Source organism: Hemicordylus capensis, chromosome 1, assembly GCF_027244095.1.
Source record: "Hemicordylus capensis ecotype Gifberg chromosome 1, rHemCap1.1.pri, whole genome shotgun sequence".
Lineage (NCBI taxonomy): Eukaryota > Metazoa > Chordata > Lepidosauria > Squamata > Cordylidae > Hemicordylus > Hemicordylus capensis.
The window spans coordinates 256,670,827-256,688,652 of record NC_069657.1 but is presented as its reverse complement, the minus strand read 5'-3'; the positions used below and the strand labels follow the sequence as shown (position 1 = coordinate 256,688,652).

The window sequence follows — 17,826 nt, the reverse complement described above, 5'->3', positions numbered from 1 at the left end:
AGGAGAGTTGATTGGTTGAGGATAGGATTACACTCCTCTTGAAAGATCAGGTTCACAGCTTGGTGGTATTGCTGGATGCAGCTCTGCTTTTGGAACTTAAGATGGAGGTGGTGGCCAGGGTGTTTTTGCACAGCTTTGGCTAGTGCACCAGATGCATCCCTTTCTCGAGAAGACAGATCTGGCCACAGTTACCCACACCTTAGTCACGTCACAGTTGGATTACTGTAACACATTCTATGTGGGGCTGCCCTTGAAGAATATTTGGAAACTGCAGCTGGTACAAAATGTGGCAGCTAGGATTTTTTTTGGAGCTGCCCATTACGCCCATTTTGAAAGAGCTACATTGGCTGGGTCCAATACAAGGTGCTGGTTTTGACCTTTAAAGCCCTTAAACATTTGGACCCTGGATACCTGAGAGACTGCCTGCCCCCAAGAGTTTCTGTCCATTTGATGAGGTCCTCACAGGGGGCTCAGCTCTGTGTGCCGACAATGAGGGAGGCTTGGCTGTAATGCATGTGTGACAGGGCCTTCTCAGTTATTGCCCCCAGACTTTGGAATGCTATCTCAATGGGCATCCACTCCTCAGTCTCCATCAGTTTTTAGAAAGCAGATGAAATCTTGGCTTTTTACCCAGGCTTTTATATTAGTGTTCTTTTTGTTGCTACTGCTCTGTATTTTATGGCCCTATTGTGTATGCATTTTAAACTTTTAATTAGATTTGTATTTTTATATTACAATGTAATATTTTTATTGTGTAACTTTTATGTTGTTTAAAATATTTTGTAAACCGTCTTCAGATTGTTTTAATGAAAGGTGGCATAAAAATCTACTATCAATCAATCAATCAATCAATCATGAGTTTTTCATGTTCAAGAAACGTAGCTCTATTAAAACCCTATTCAGATGGTTTACTTTTCTCTGAAACGTGGCTTGAATCCAAAGTAATGTAAGGTTGCTTCCACTCATCTTAGGGTCCATTTCTGTTCCTCCTTCTAATGTAAAGCCCCTGTGCCCCCTAAAGTTTGGACAACCCATTTGAACAACCTTTTGAGGTTGTGATGAGCTGGGAGAAAATGGGGGATCACCACCACCACCCCTGCATATGTGGAAGTATCTTTCACTTGTGCACAGGGTGTCGGGGTTTGATCCCAGCCAACAGAAATTAAGCATAGAAGCAAATAACCTGGCTTGGTATGGAGTATTATTATGGGGCAGGATTTGCAGGGACAAATGTTGCAGGATTAAAGGAAATGCTGCCTTTAATCTGCCACATTATTGGGAAAGTGGCTATTAGCAATAGCAATAGCACTTACATTTATATACCGCTCTATAGCCGGAGCTCTCTAAGCGGTTTACAATGGTTTAGCATATTGCCCCCAACATTTCTGGGTACTCATTTTACCGACCTCGGAAGGATGGAAGGCTGAGTCAACCTATTACATGGTAAATATTTATGTTTGTAATTCTGCACTTTTGGTTCAGCTTTGTCTTTATTGTTTGTTTTATTACAGGCCATAAGCATACTATTGTATAGTATATTAAGTGTCCTGGCTGCATCTGCCTCTTTAAATGATATGAGATACTTCATAACTATTTTTTTTTTCATTTCCAGCAGGTGACAATGACATGGAGGTGAAGCAAAGCACTGATGAAATTGGGAGTCAGAGTCAAGAAGCAGGTCTGTGTTGTACTGAGCCCTATTAAAGCATTCTATCACTCCATCTTTCTCTCGCTTGGTGAACTATAATCCTAGTCAATGCTATTGACTGTAAATGTTTGTACGTTTTCACCAGATTAAGGCCGGGGCTCGTGCAGTTCTCCCATTGGAGACCACAACTCGATTCATTGTGAATGAATATATTCCTTCCAGCCTAGGAATGCAGCTTTTCCTGTTCGTTACTCACAGTGCATTCCCTTCTTAAGGTGGAATGGATCTTGGAAAGCTTTTAAATGGAAAATATTTACAGCAGTATAGTTCACACTTCAAAGAAAGAAAGGAATGTAGAGAAAAGTAAGCTTGAATAGATGAAGGGCCACTTCTGACTCTAATAAACAGCACTGTGGTACATTTTAAAGTGCATATTTAGTTTGCAAATAGCTACTTTTCCACACACCATTGTACAAATTGGATTACTGATATTTCAGAAAGAGGCAGTGTGCAAAAATTCAACCCTTGAAAGTAAATGTTGAAGCTCATAAAGGAGCTGGGGGCGCAATATGTTTATAAATTATATATTTTGTTTTTAAAAGTGAATCATTTTTAACAGAAAAATGTCATGCTGCATTCAGAATGGGTTATTACATTTTCTTCTGATCTTGGTTACTTTATTTTGCTTTGTGTGTTGCCCACTGGTTACTCAGAAAAGCAGTGATAACTACAATTAAGTTTTCAAAGTAACTGAAGTGACAAGTAAAAATTGCTGTGAAAGGGTATATCCCTTAAGGAGTCTGCTCTAGTGCTACATTATATACTAGGTTGTTTTTCACGTACTTCAAATTGCATACTCTGTCCCACCCGAACCACCTAACCAACACTAATGGTACATTCACTTGCTTGTACATATTTAATTCCGGTAGCACAACCCATCTTTTAGTGAAAACTTTTCTGTCAGCTCTGAAAGCTTTTATTAATACCTGGAAGCCACGGCAGAAGAGGCCCAATCACTCAATGCAGTAGAGCGAAGCAGCCAAGCTATCCAGCCTACATTACTGAGTCATTTGGCCTATGTTTACTGCATTGTGCCTCTTTCTAAAGCACTGAATTTATGTTACAGCAATATCCCCTCCATCCCTGACTCTTGTTATGGTCTGTAGGAGATGCACTGTATATGAAATGCTATCACCATTCTGCCATAGAATTCTGCTGACTCCGATTATCCAACTGCTTATTCACAGCTGCAATCTTCTCTTGATGCTTTCAGATTTAAGCTGGCTTTATCTATCTACCCGTCTTTTACAATGGCTCCTTTATGCCTGCTTAGCAAGCATCTGCACATGTGCAGTCATGCAATCAGTTTTCATTTAGTCGGGTATAACACTCATTTTAAATTATGTCAGGATTTGATTGTCACATCATTTTTGATATGGTTAACTTACCACAGTGGTGTGTGTATGAGTGATTCCTGCAGAACACTGGTGAATATTTCTTTTTCAGAATTTACCTTCCTGCATGTGATTGACCAAAACCCAGGAGTTTTATTTCCAGGATCTATTAAGTCTCAGGACCAAGCAACTGGGGATTTGTTCCAAAGAAGTGCTCATCATGCACAAGTGGCAGCTAAAAGCAATATTGTAGTTTATATGCTACATTGACAATTATCATGAGAATTGGATCTGATGGGCATTGCTATAGTATACAGTGTACTGTGCTTGATTGGCCAGCAAATTCGCCTGACCTGACCCCATAGAGAATCTATGGGGCATTGCCAAGAGAAGGATGAGAGACATGAGAACAAACAATGCAGAATTGCTGAAGGCCGCTAATGAAGCATCCTGGTCTTCCATAATACCTCATCAGTGCCACAGGCTGATAGCATCCATGCCATGCCGCATTGAGGCAGTAATTGCTGCAAAGGGGGCCCAAACCAAGTACTGAATACATATGCATGCTTATACTTTTCAGAGGTCCGATATTGTTCTATTCTTCAATCCTTGTCTTCTTGGTTCCATGTAATATTCTAATTTTCTGAGATTGTGGATTTGGGGTTTTCATGAGCTGTACGCCATGATCATCACAATTATAACAAATGAAGGCTTGACTTATCTCGCTTTGCATGTAATGCGTCTGTCTCATATATCAGTTTCACCTTTTAATTTGCATTACTGAAATTAATGGACTTTTGCACGATATTCTAATTTTCCGAGTTTCACCTGTAGTATATAATAAGGCCAGGCCTTTAGTGACTGAGGAGGAGGAGTTATGACATAAGGATAACTGAAAACCTTCTCCTCATGTATTTTACCTCTAGCTCTTGAAAGATAGGGGGAAGAGATAGGGTATATGCTTTAAAGCATCTCCCCAACCCTCATTTCATTTGGGAATATACATTTTATGTTTTTGTCCAGGCAGATACATTAATTACTTGTACATTTAGATTTACACGAGACATATAATTTTGGGACACACACCATCTTTCTTTGTCTACCATGTTCCCTTCAACGCCCTAGTCTTTACTTCTATGTACATTAACGTCTGATGTGGAACATATGATTTGGTGGTATGCTGTGCTGCAGTTGCTTATGGCATATTTGGTGAACTTTCTTATAACTCCATCTGTGTTAATGGCTACCTTTTGTCATCTAGTAGTGTGTTAGTGGGACATAGTATGTTGTTAAGCCTATTTTCTTTAAAAAAAAATTAAATTGAAAGCTAAGAACACAACAAGGGAGCCAGTTAGGCTGCAATCTAACTTGTTTGGGAATAAATCCCACTGAACTCAGTTGGCCTTATTTCTGATTAAGCCTGCACAGGAAGGCTCTGTTTATCTTATAAAATGCAAAACCTTCACTTACTTAAAGCTCTGGCAGGACATGACTGTGGAAGAATCAAAGCTGGTTGATCCAAGCTGCACATGGCACACACGTAGCTTGTGGCCAATATCCCCCCAAGATGCAGCTGCAGAAGATGCCAACTAAAGCTTCCTGTCACCTTTCCCACTAATGCATTTTTGTGTTAAAATTTGCCTTTGCAAGCTGCTTCCCTCTCCCCTGTAGTGAAAAAGATCCAGCTACAGGCACATGTTGGAATGAACAGCTTTCTCCGTATCAAAATGGGAGGTACTTCTCTATCATATAAACCAACAAAAACCACTCTTGATCAATGAGAATAATACATAAAATACTAAGACTTATAATGTGTAAACAGTGGCTGACATATCCCACAATGTAGCACAGGTGGTGAAGACCAGCCCATGCCACTGTGGGGCTCTAATACACATAGCGGTAATGCTGCACAAGAAGGCTTTTCTGGTACAGCTTACCTTTGCACAGTCGCAGGTGGTGCACTTCATGAATTATACTCAGTGCAAGTATCAGTGTCCTGCAATCATGCAAGCGTATGCTCAAAAAGTCCCCTTGTGCAACAGCATCGGCATGTGTTAAGAGTCCTCCAGTGGCGCAGGTGGGTGGATCTGCAACACCCTTGTTTCATTGCGGAACATGTCAGCCACCCTTACTACCATAAGAAAACAAGCAGAATAGTATAAACCTGAATATGTCACTAGTTTGTATACACATTGAAGTAGAAATTGTTCACAAATCTCACCTTAGTCCCCTAGAACAAAAGGCCTGAAGCTGATGACATGAATGACCTATGCATTTGAGAACAGGTGTAACAGTTTATGATCATTACTGAAGTCAGATTATAATCTAATTTCTTTCTTTGAAAAAACAGATGAAGCAAAACCTCCAGTAATAAACAGCTCAACAGATGGAGGAGAGAACCTATGCAAGGAAAAAGGTACAGTAACAAAACTCACATTAAAATAAATAAATAAAATCCCCTAAAGGGATTTTATGAAGCTGCATTTTCTGTTAAGCCTAGGAAAACCCAAGCTCACGCTTTAAAGGCCAGATGTCAGATAAACACTTCTTGATGTCTTTTAGAAAAGTCTTTTTAATGAACCACTTGGCATCATAGCTTTGCCAGTGGGGATCGATGCCATGCATTTTCAGCTACAATCATTATAGATTTCCAATAAAAAATATCTTCTGGGTCATAGAAAACTGTGATGTAGATATCTGTGGGAATTTTCACATACATAATTTTATGTCTGCCTCCATAGCTGCATGATTAGCAGCTTCAGTAAGGTCTCTTGCAATATGGAGGAGAAAAGGGGAAGGAAGGGGGAGGATATGAATGCATCATGTGGAGATGGAGAATAAAGGAACAGCTGAGGGAGAGAAAGTAATATTTATTTTGTGTAGACTGTGCTGGGCACTCTGATCATTTAGTCTGTGATTAAATATTTAAAAATCATGGGTGGGGGGGACAAATGACAGTGAATTTAAAAAACATAGAAAGAATGACTACCTAATTTAAATGTTTCCAGCTGAGTTTTATCCTATCGAGTTGTTTGGTTTTCAGCAAAGAGTGAGACATAAGAGTCATACTGTTCTTGATACTTGTATGGTTCACACCATTAATTGCTTACACTTTCTTTTAATTCTTCTGGGTATGTTAGGCTTGGAGGGAGGAGGGACATGATTTGTAAACAGTGGCTGCTGATAATTCAAAGCTAGAATCCTGCTATCTATAATACATATAGTTTATGTGTGTAGCCTGCAACCAAGATGAATAGATAATGTTAATGCTTTTTTAACTAAGATAATGCGATTATCATCCACTAATTTATTTATTTTTCAAGATTCACTGTTTGTTTTAGAATAAATGTTCTTTGGGAGTGTTGAGCTCTTGCCTTATATTTTTGGGGACGAGGATGAATTAATGCATTTGTGTGATCATAGAATTGCTGCTGTTAAAGGGGTAGATATAATCTCCATTTAGCAAACTGTTATCCTAGTTACTGACATCTTATATAACTTCACTACAGGCCATTTTATTAATTTTTCAGGATCAGAAAGGCTCTTTAAACCAATGGAGTTCAAGAGCCAAATAGCAAACAAAATTTGAGTTTATTATGTACAAAAGTCAAGAATTGTGTTTTGCCATATAAAAGCCTCCCTTTTCCCAATGGGAAAACTTTCACTCACAACATGAGAATCTTTGTCAGCTCTCTCTCCTTCCTCCAGATGCCTTCTTACAGAATTCTCCTGAAGTCTCTGTAACCTTCTCTGCTCCTTTCCCTTGCTGTTGATGGGCCATCCTTTTAATGTTCTGATCCTTGGTCACTAACTGCTAATGGGATTTACCTGCACTCACAGCAAGCTCCAATTATCCCTGTAAACTCTCCCAATCAACTGAAGTCCTTACACACTTAGTCCGGCGCTCCAAGGCACGTACATTCTTTATCAGGATATCTTTCCAAAGCCAACAGAAATTGCAGGCACCTGTGCTGGTATAAATTATTCCTTCTTGGATACAAATGCTGGAAATGTAGTCCGCATATTTTTTGCCTGCTTTCCTTAAGGAAAGTAGACTTATGAGATCACCTGGTATTCTGTGTGTGTGTCCCACCAACTTCGCAATGCCTGGACCAATATGAACCAAATTGGGTATACTTGTAGGCATACCTCAATGGTGTAGTTTGTGATGATGTCATCTATACCAATTCAAGATTATGGACATGTAAACATTTGAGGGGCAAGTGGGCTAACTTGTGAACCACCTAACTGATTTGAACCAAATTTTCTGCAGCTGTAGAGACACATAGGGGCACCTCAGTGGTGTGGTTTATGATGATGTCATCCACCCGAATTCAAGATTGTGGACAATAAACATTTGAGCTGCAAGTGGGCTAACATGTGGACTGTGTAACTGATTTTAATTAAATTTGGTACAGTTGAACCAAATTTGGTACAGTGAATGACACATGGGGCACCTCAGTGTCATAGTTTGTGATGATGTTATCCACTCCAGTTCAAGATGGCAGAAGCATGAACATTTGAGGCACAAGTGGGCTAACTTGCTTAACCTATTTGAACCTAATTTGCTACAGGTGTAGGGACAGCTCAGTGGCATAATTTGTGCTGATTTCATCCACCCCAATTTAAGATGGCAGATGTGTGAACATTTAAGGCTGAAGTGGGCTAACTTGTGAAGATGGTAATTATTAGTCAATTAGTAAAAGGAAAGTAGGCAGATTAGTTCTTACCAGCACAACTTGTTTCCAAATGTGGCAGGAATGCTGACAAGCCACCCCAAAATTATGTTGGATTTAGATAATGCTATAAACAAAATAATATATGTTAAATTAAACTTAAATCCTCTGCTGTTTTTGTTGCTACACATGAAATATTCATGTTGAACTGATTGATGTAATGTTTATATGATAACTGTGGTGAGGATCTATTATGCTGAATTGTGAGGATTGAATGATACTTTATTTATTTTATTTTATTTTATTTTATACATTTCTATACTGCCCAAAATACAAGTTCTCTGGGCGGTTTACAAGAGGCAACCTTAGGCAATAAATTGGGAAAGGGTGGTGTGTTTTTTGTTTTTGTTTTTTTGTTCTTATGTCTCAAATAATGACTTATATTACAATTAAAGATGAAAAGCAACCTATAACCAAATTTATGAAAAACTGCAGTGGATACACATAAATTTAAGAAAAACTGTACTTTTTGTGAAGTGCTGGAAAAACAAACCACACTCTTTAACTAATGTAGCATATTCATTTACTATTCTATAACAAAGTTTTCTTCTTTGCCCTGCTCCTTCCCTCAGTGTTTTTTTAAAAAAACAACTAAAACACATCTTTTTAAAAAGAGGTTTTTTAATGCTCCATCTTTGGTTATATCTCGTAGGTTCTTTAGTCTTTAGTTTTTATAATTCTCAATTTTTAGCTTTTAAAATTAGGGGTGTGCACGGAACCGCGGAGCTGCGGTCCGGCACTGGGATGGGGGGTTCCAATAAAGACAGGGGGGCTTTACTTACCCCCCCCAAGAACGGCACCGTATTTTTTGTAGCACTCGGGCGGCAGGATATCTCCCCGCCGCCCGCTTCAATCCCCACTCGGCGCGGCTCCTCCATTGGTATACATAATCGGGTGGCAGGATAGCTCCCAGTCCCTGCCGCCCCCTTCAAACTAATCCCCGCTCGACTGGCGGCCGCCCCCTGCAGCTCTCAAGAGGACCCCTCCCACCCCCTTCTTGCTAAATGTCCCCCCATTGCAGGAAGCAAGAAGGGGGCGGGAGGGGTCCTCTTGAGAGCTGCAGGGGGCGGCCGCCAGCCGAGCGGGGCTTAGTTTGAAGGGGGCGGCAGGGACTGGGAGCTATCCTGCCACCCGATTATGTATACCAATGGAGGAGCCGCGCCGAGCGGGGATTGAAGCGGGCGGCGGGGAGATATCCTGCCGCCCGAGTGCTACAAAAAATATGGTGCTGTTCTTGGGGGGGGGGGTAAGTAAAGCCCCCCCTGTTTTTATTGGAACCCCCCACCCGAACCAAAACCACCCCGTGTCTGGACCGGTCTGGAGACCTTTAGAATGACCTCCGAACCGGTCCGTGCACATGACTATTTAAAATAACTTAATTTGAAACTTAATTCTGATTGTGATTTTAGCCTGACTTTTAGTTGTAGCCTGACTAAAACTAAATTCTGATTGTGGTTGTAATTTAATTCAGATTCTGATTGTGGTTTTAGCCTGACTTTTGTGGTTTTAGCCTGACTTTTAACTTGTTTACTTAATTTGGTTAATTTTATTAGTTTATTATTTATTTTAGATCACATCTATTTTATTGTTGTGAGACGCACCAAGCAATAGTGTACTAGAGGGGTGGGGTATAAATATTTTATTTATTATTATTATTATTATTTTTAAATGCTTTTATTAGTATTACAAGTAGAAACAGAAAGGTTACATCTCTGAGACTCCAACAAGACCAAACAAGTATACATACAAAGTCTATCCTTCAAAACCAAAATGTAGAAAAAATACAGTAGTGTTAGTTGAATCTAAAGGGTCCTAAACTAGGCATCAGACATCTATAGCAATCAGTAAAGAATCTTGAACTCCACTATGGGAAATTAGAAAGGAAAAAGTCTGTCCCAACGTGATTGATCACCCCACTATCAAATGGTTTGAGAAGGAGAGAGCCAACCCAACTATGATATATAAAGTAGATATGATACAATTATTTCGAACTCAGCAAAGCATCTCCAATACTCTGTGGTTTGAACATCACAGACACAAAAAATGATATTGGGTATTATTGATAAGATTCTGTATTCTATAGGGAGGGGAATATAAGTCCCCTTGCTCTAATTTTGTCCTACTTCTGAATTAAGACCTGTATAAGTAATAATAAGAAACAAAATTTATTAAAACTTTCAATAAGTGGTATAACTATGTCTTGTAACCTATATATTTAGTAAAGTATGTTTTATAGTATGTTATTCTCCAATACTCAACAAAGGAAGTTTCCTAAACAAATCATGGATCTTCTAGCCTTTTCCATCCCATCAACATTAAATGAGAGATATAATATATTAACTTATATGTTAAGCTGGTGGGCTGAGACAATCTAGAATGATCACAGGTCATCCATGATTCTAGCCAAACTGAAAATGAATTCAAAGAATTTTAAATGCCTTGTTCTATCCAACCGAATAACCAGTTTACAATAGGAACCAAAGCAGCAGACTCCACCAGCAAGGTGCTGAACAGTTCTCTTCCAAATGAATTTCAATGTTATGAATAACAAATACAGTAATCTAAATAAAGATTAATCCTACATAAGAGCTCGAAAAACAAATGTGTAATTTTAGGTGTACTTCAAATATGTCTCAAATATATCCTAATATACATTATTAAGTACACTTCAGTACCATTTATAATATTGTAATATCCATACAATAAAGGGGAAAGATCTCTCAGGCAAAACATATGTTAGTTCTATATGTTACTGTGTTCAAATCACACCCTAAATTGCTTCAATCCCTTCATACTAGCTCTCTCCTCCAAAAATCATTCAGCTACCTCCTAAAAAATCCATGGGAGATTCAAACAGCTATACAGAGAAGGCTTGTTAATGTCTGTAGGCTCGACTAAAAACCTAATCATCAGAGGGAGTAGAGTTTAGAACTCTCACAGAACATTCCCCCTAAATTCAGTTAATTATTGGGCAACTATACATGCAAAACGGTTTCAACCAAGATTATCCAATGGAGAGAAAAATAGGAGTTAAAAATGCTAATTCTGGCATACCAGAAGTAATATGTGTGTTATAAATAGAAAGCCACATATCCACCAGTTCATGAAATTAAATCGCAAACTGGAATACAAAAACCATAGTAAAATAATGAACAAAGATCAGCTAAACCTTTGGTAGTCCCATTCCTCTGTAATGAAAACCAAATAAACATACCGGAGAGATAAATGGAGGGGACAAAATTCAGCCTTGACTGATCTTTGTAACCTACAACTGGGAGCAAAAAAATGACAATACATTATCCCCTGTATACATGTATCTAATCCTTCACAATTTGCTTCCAATTGTTTGCTTTCCGCTAAACTTCTCAAAGTTAATCAGATATTCATAACAAGTAGTAAAAACCTGTGGGAAGAGAGGAGGGAATAGTAAACTGAAACTAATAGAAGAAACAGAGTACCCTTCAGCTGCTTGTCATTCTTATCCATTTAAAACTATAATGTCCTGTGGTAAGGAAAAACCAATAATCCCATTCCATATATTTGGATATGTTTGCATTGTTGCAACACTTTGTTTCTAAAAATTAAGTTTGCAAGGATATTCTCAATTCACCCCTAAATCCCCCTTTCTTAAATACATTCTCTTTATGTCCCTAAAAAAGAAAAAACAGGAAGATATATGTGACAATTCCTTAGGTCTATTAGACCATGGGTTCCCACAATGCAACTTAATTCCTGATTAGCTTGTTACCCATATTGGACCTAATTTAGAACTCCCTAAATATTATTGTTTAAAATATAAAGGACAGTTAACACAGGAAATGCCTTGAGGGGCCAAGTATTAAGGCTTGGTATTATCTGGGTTACAGCTACAAATGAAACCCAAAATAATCACATATAATTCAGTTTCAATCATGCTGATACGTGTTAACTCCTTAGGTTAAGACTTTAAGTGCTGAGGTTATTTCAATATTAGACCCTGTGTGGAATTCCCTAAATATTGTTTGGTAGGAAAAGGGGGGGGGAGGAAAAGCAATACAGAAATACATTGAAGAAAGTGCATTGAACACAGGGAATACATTGGCAAGCCAATTAATGAGGTACAATATATTGTAAATCCGCCAAACTCACGGCCGTGGACATCTCAGAGATTTATTAGTAAAGATAAGAAGAAAAGAGCAGGTCATCGGTAATTAGGCGGTGGAAGCCTCTCTCCATTTGGTCCGATGATTGCAGGAAGGTCTCTCCAGATGTTCATCCAGTGTTTTCCAGACTTTTCAGGGTCTGAAGACCCCCTAGACTCACACCTCGAGGAGGAGGACGGAGCCCCGCACACATACTGACCGCCATCTGAACGATGGAAGGTGATAAGACCAAATGATTGATGAAAATCCTGACAGGTGGTTTAGTCAGTAATTTTCGTTCCCGGCGCCATCTTGCTATCTCCGGTATAAATATTTTAAATAAATAAAATAAATAAATTGTTACCTTTGGACTAGAATAAGAGAGTTAAATCCATTGGCCTAAATCAAACAAAGCTGACTATCATAAACTTTGTTTTACTCCTCTGAGTAACTAGATAGAAAATCAGGAACTTGAAGTTTCTGTGCCCCAAGATGAGAAATGTTGTTTAAAAATTAAAATGAGAAGGGGCAGAAGATTGTAATAGTGATAAAACTAACTTTGGTTTAAATTTATTTAAAAAGAACTGCAAAAGGCAATAACTGGAAGTAAAGGGGCAAGGATGTGCTCAGGTGTTAAAGTGGGGAAGGCCATGTGGCCCCTTCAGGAGCTATGTAGGCTGGCACTGCGTTCGGAGCACAACCAGGAGCGGCTCTTCCCTACCTTTGCAGTGAAGAGCTGCTCCTGGCTGGCGCTGCGAACACAGCGCCAGCCTTTGCTTAGCTCTCGAAGCAGACGCGCAGCCCCTGCTCGGGAGCTAAACTAGCCTCCACGTGTCTGATGTCAGACGCAGGGGGCGTGTTGGGGCCGCCTGATTGGTCAGCGGTCCGGGTTCTTTGAACCCATTGGCCCAATGGTGGCTCCGCCTCTGGGTAGAGCAGCTGGCTGTTACAGGGGAAGGGAAAGCAGTAATTTAGTAACTGTTTCCACTTCCAACTGCCTTGTCAACTCTCAGGCCTTGGGCAGCAGCTCCAACTACCCACAGAGTCTGGCCTTGCTCCTCTGCAATGCCAGGTCAGTTCAGAATAAGACCAAAATTGCCCATGACTTGATCATGGATGAGGGAGCTGACCTGACATGTAAAACTGAGACCTGGTTGCTGGAGGCGAGTGGTCCAGTGTAGGCTCAGCTTCTTCCTCCAGGTTACCCTGTTTTGGAGCAGGCTAGGGGTAGGGGGGAAGTGGAGTGGCTCCAGTCCATAAGAATACCATCTCCCTTACCAGGGTCCCTGTGTGACAGTTGACTTATATTGAGTGTGTATTTCTGAGGCTTGGAACTAGGGATAGATTGGGGATTCTGTTGGTGTACTGTCCACCCCGCTGCCCAACTGACTCCCTAAGCTGACGGAGCTGGCCACGGAGTTGGTGTTGGAGTCTCTCAGGCTTTCAGTGCGGGGGGACTTCAATATCCATTTTGGAGCTGGCTTGTCTGGTGTGACTCAGGAGTTCATAGCGGTCATGACAGCTCTAGGCTTATCCCAATTAGTTTCTGAACCAACTAATACTGCCGGCCACACACTCGATTTGGTCTTTTGTTCAGATCCGGGGGGGGTGTTCCATGGGTTGGGGGGTATCCGGTGGTTGTCATGGATGGACAACTACCTGGTCAAGGTTGGTTTCACAGCCACAATCCATGCCTGCAGGGGTGATGGACCTATTAGGATTGTCTGACCAAAAAAGCTGCTGGACCAGCAGGTTTCCAAAAAGCATTGGAGGGTTTTGAAGTTGGTGCAGCCAGTGATTCTGTTGATGTCTTGGTGGGAACCTGGAATAGGGAACTTAGCTGAGCAGTATATATGATTGCTTCTAAGCATCCCTCACAAAGCATCCTTCAAAAATAGCCCCTTGGTATAGTGAGGAGCTGCAAGGGCTGAAGCAGCTGGGTAGGCAACTAGAAGACAAGTGGAGGAGAACCCAGTTCATATTTGACAGGATGCAGCATAGAACCCATTTGAAGGCTTATGCAGTAGCATTGAGTGCAGCAAAAAAAAGGATTTTTGTTGGTGCGTATTGCGTCCGTAGGTTCGCGTTCATCAGAGCTATCCCAGGTTGTGAGGAGTTTAATTTCTGCTCCTTCTGTTTTAAAGCAGTCTCTGGAAACGTTCTGCTATGATGCTTTTAATGGGTTCTTTGCGGATATCTGCTGTATTCAGGCTGACTTGGACTCCACTGCCTTTGTGGGGTCTATGAAGGAGGTGTCCAGCAATCCCTCTTGCAGTATTAGGTTAGATCAGTTTCAATCTGTGACTTCTGAGGATGTGGACAAGCTGCTTGGGGAGGTGCGGCCTACCAATTGTTCTCTTGATCCTTGCTGACTTGGCTGCTTCTATCTAGCAGGGAGATTGTCAGAGGTGGCCTAGTTAATATCATAAATGCATTGCTGAGGGATGGTAGGGTGCCTCCATGTTTGAAGGAGGCAATGATTAGACCACTTCTTAAGATGCCTTCCCTGGACCCCTTAGTGATGGATAATTAGAAGCCAATCTCCAATCTCCCTTGGTTGGGCAAGGTGATTGAGAGGGTGGTGGCTAACTAGCTCCAGGCAGTTTTGGAGGATAACAATCATCTAGACCCATTTCAAACTGGCTATGGGGTTGAGACAGCCTTGGTTGGCCTGATGGATGATCTTTACCAGGGAATCGAGAGAGGAAGTGTGACTCTGTTGGTTCTTTAAGATCTCTTGGCGGCGTTCGATACCATCAAACATGGTATCCTTCTGGATCGCCTGGGGGAGTTGGGGATAGAGGGCACTGCTTAGCAGTGATTCCACTCCTATCTCTTGGGTAGATTCCAGATGGTGGAGCTTGGTGACAGTCACTCCTCAAAATGAAAGCTGTTATATGGAGTCCCTAAGGACTCCATTCTGTTACCAATGCTTGGGTGGGGTCATCAGGGGATTTGGTGCTGGGTGTTATCAGTATGCTGATGACACCAAAACCTACTTCTACTTTTCATCTTCATCATCAGGAAATGACATTCATTCCCTAAATGCCTGTCTACAGGTGGTAATGGGCTGGATGAAGGATAACAAATTGAAACTGAATTCAAGCATGACTGAGGTGCTCATTGTAACAGTTCAGAATGTGAGAGATGAGTTAGATCTTCCTATGCTGGATGGGGTCCTGTGCTGGATGGGGTTAGATCTTCTGTACCCAGAAGGAGCAGGTACAGAGCTTGGGAGTACTCCTGGACCCAGGCCTCACCCTGGTATCTCAGGTGGAGGCTATGGCCAGGAGTGCTTTCTGTCAGCTTTGGCTGATTCGACAGCTGCACCCATTCCTTGAAGAGGATGACCTCAAAACAGTGGTGCATCATCTGGTAACCTCCAGGTTTGACTATTGCAATGCTCTCTACATGGGGCTGCCTTTGTACATAGTTTGAAAGCTTCAGCTAGTTTAAAATGTGGCAGCCAGATTGGTCTCTGGGGTAACCAGGAGAGACCATATTATGCCTGTTTTGAAACAGTTGCACTGGCTGCCAATACATTTCCGGGCAAAATACAAAGTGCTGGTTATTACCTTTAAAGCCCTGAACAACTTAGGTCCAGGTTACCTTGTGTTGAATGTGTTGAATGTTTTAATTGTTAATTCTTTTATGGTGTTTTATAGGCTCTGTTTTTAAATGTTAATTGATCTTAATTGGTTTTTGAATGTTAACCACCCAGAGCCAATTTTGGAAAGGCGATATAGAAACCGAATAGATAGATAGATAGATAGATAGATAGATAGATAGATGTTTTAGGGGATAGCACAAATAACACATGAAATATGGAAGATGTCATGTAAATGCCTTATAAAATCTCTTGTAGCAATCAGTATCCATGATGGAATACATCAGCATCTGCATGTGCCCATTGCTTTTAGTAAGGATTTCTTACCATGTGCAGGGATTTAAACATTTTAATATAGCTCAAGAATGATGTATCATAATTTATTAATGCTGAATCCAGTTATTGTAATTATTATTTATACAATGCCTAAAATGTTTCTTATGTAACACCTGTATACACTATGTAAGAAATGGGGATGTATATCCACACAAAATTATACAGATCTAGTTCCTTTTTTCATTTTTCAAACTGACACCTGGATATGTATTGTATATTAATGATGTTTACCATTACTACTCAGAGCTGGGTTTAAAACTGTGACCTGGAGGAGAAAGACTCTGTATTGCATTAACAGTCACCTTAGTCATCAATTCCTCCATGGCCTGATTTAACAATGCATTGGGGGAAGTAGTATCTGTCATATTATGCAACCTTTTCACATAATATATTAATTCTTATTCATTACAACTTAATAAAAATGTAATTGTACATTTGAAGGTCAGCTAAATTAAATCATATGTTAATTAATCTTACAAATAAAGTACCAATTACTAGATTTCCAGATGTTCGTGGAAGCCTGGGTCACTTTGGGAATATTGTAGAGAACATGCTTCCTGTTTTTCTGTACTGAACGGAATCAAGAATATGTCAGTCATCTAGGAAAGATGCTGTATTTAAGTTATGAGAGTCATCCGTTTGTCTCAATTAAAATGTAGTCTTCAAAGGCTATTTTCACATAACACAGAGCTTTTAAGCAACACAATATGCATATACCCTAAAAATTGTATTCATTCAGTCGTTTGACTGCCAGGCATATTCAGTTGTTAGAAATAGAATTCAACCTAAACAAAATATGAAAAAAGCTTGAAAACACATAGTATACAACATTACAAGGAAGTGAGATTTAAAGGCAAATACAGGAAGTCCCAATTTAAAGAATTGTGCTTCAACTTGGAACATATATATTTCCAAGAATGACAGCTTATTTGTATGTGCAAGTTGGTGTTTGTAAGTTGAGGACTTCCTTAATGTTAGTATGCTATAGAGCTTTGTTTACAAGTATGGATGTTTGTAACTTGGGGTGTGCCTGTATGTCATAAACTGTGACTACACTGACTGTTCTGGCTCCGGATACTGCTATTTTTTCAAGTGACTTTGTATGTTGGGCACCAAATACTTAGGAATACCTTCTGAAAAAACAGAAGTTGACCTCAAACTCTTAACTAAGCTTCTGATACAAAAATCATTAAGACGGATATTGTGATGTCTAATGTTGAGGTTCCTTAACTGTCACAGACTCTCTCACACTCCGACTGCATGCAGAATCCCCATTGCCCATCACCACAGTATTTTTGCTATCTCTTTTACCTTAAATACAAAACCTCCAATATAACTTTAAACTAGGGAGACTGGAGTTAAAATCTCAATTCAGCCATGAAACTCAGTGGGTGATTCTGGGCCAGTCACAGCCTAACCTTCCTCACAGGCTTATTTTGTAGAGAAATATAACCATGTACACCATTCTGGACTTCTTGGAGGAAGAGCTGGATATAAATGTAAAGTTAATTAATTATAGACAACGAAGCAACACAAACCCTCATTCTGTCACATCCCCCCGCACTCGCCCGCCCACTTCTTCTCAAGCAGAACACTGATCATTCTCCAGTGTTCAGTGTGCAGAGATCCTTAGGTAATGAGGAGAATACGCATTTTGTCATATGGGTATCAGACCCGTCTTTTCCCCAGACGGCCTGTCTGCAGTCATTCCAATTGTGTCCACTATCCCATATTCCAAGAAATAGTGTCTAAGACAAGGGTGTGCAAACCCTGTTACAGCTGGAAGGACAGGTTTGCCTACCCCTGCTCTAAAATTATGTTCCTCAGTATCTTTTTAAATTTCACAAACAGGCAGTTTTTCCACAGTAACCCCTAGAGTGACTCTAGGCTTTCCAGATTTCTCTCTAGCAAATGCTCAGTCAAATAAGGACTGGCAGCCACTGCTACATCAGTTTCAGCCATTCAAGAGAATCTGTGTGTGTGT

The 17,826-nt window shown here is 40.3% G+C and overlaps 1 protein-coding gene across 5 annotated transcripts in view; it reads left to right on the top strand.

Moving 5' to 3' along the window:
* MACROD2 (mono-ADP ribosylhydrolase 2) overlaps nt 1-17,826 on the top strand; it is a 1,527,488-nt gene that overhangs the window by 1,377,199 nt on the left and 132,463 nt on the right. For 4 of the 5 annotated variants that reach the window (XM_053284588.1, XM_053284586.1, XM_053284585.1 and 1 more), the window contains 2 exons: nt 1,613-1,678; nt 5,393-5,458. In XM_053284588.1, coding sequence (XP_053140563.1) covers nt 1,613-1,678; nt 5,393-5,458 — 132 coding nt within the window. The remainder of the gene's footprint in view (nt 1-1,612; nt 1,679-5,392; nt 5,459-17,826) is intronic. The other variant, XM_053284587.1, reaches the window with a different exon arrangement.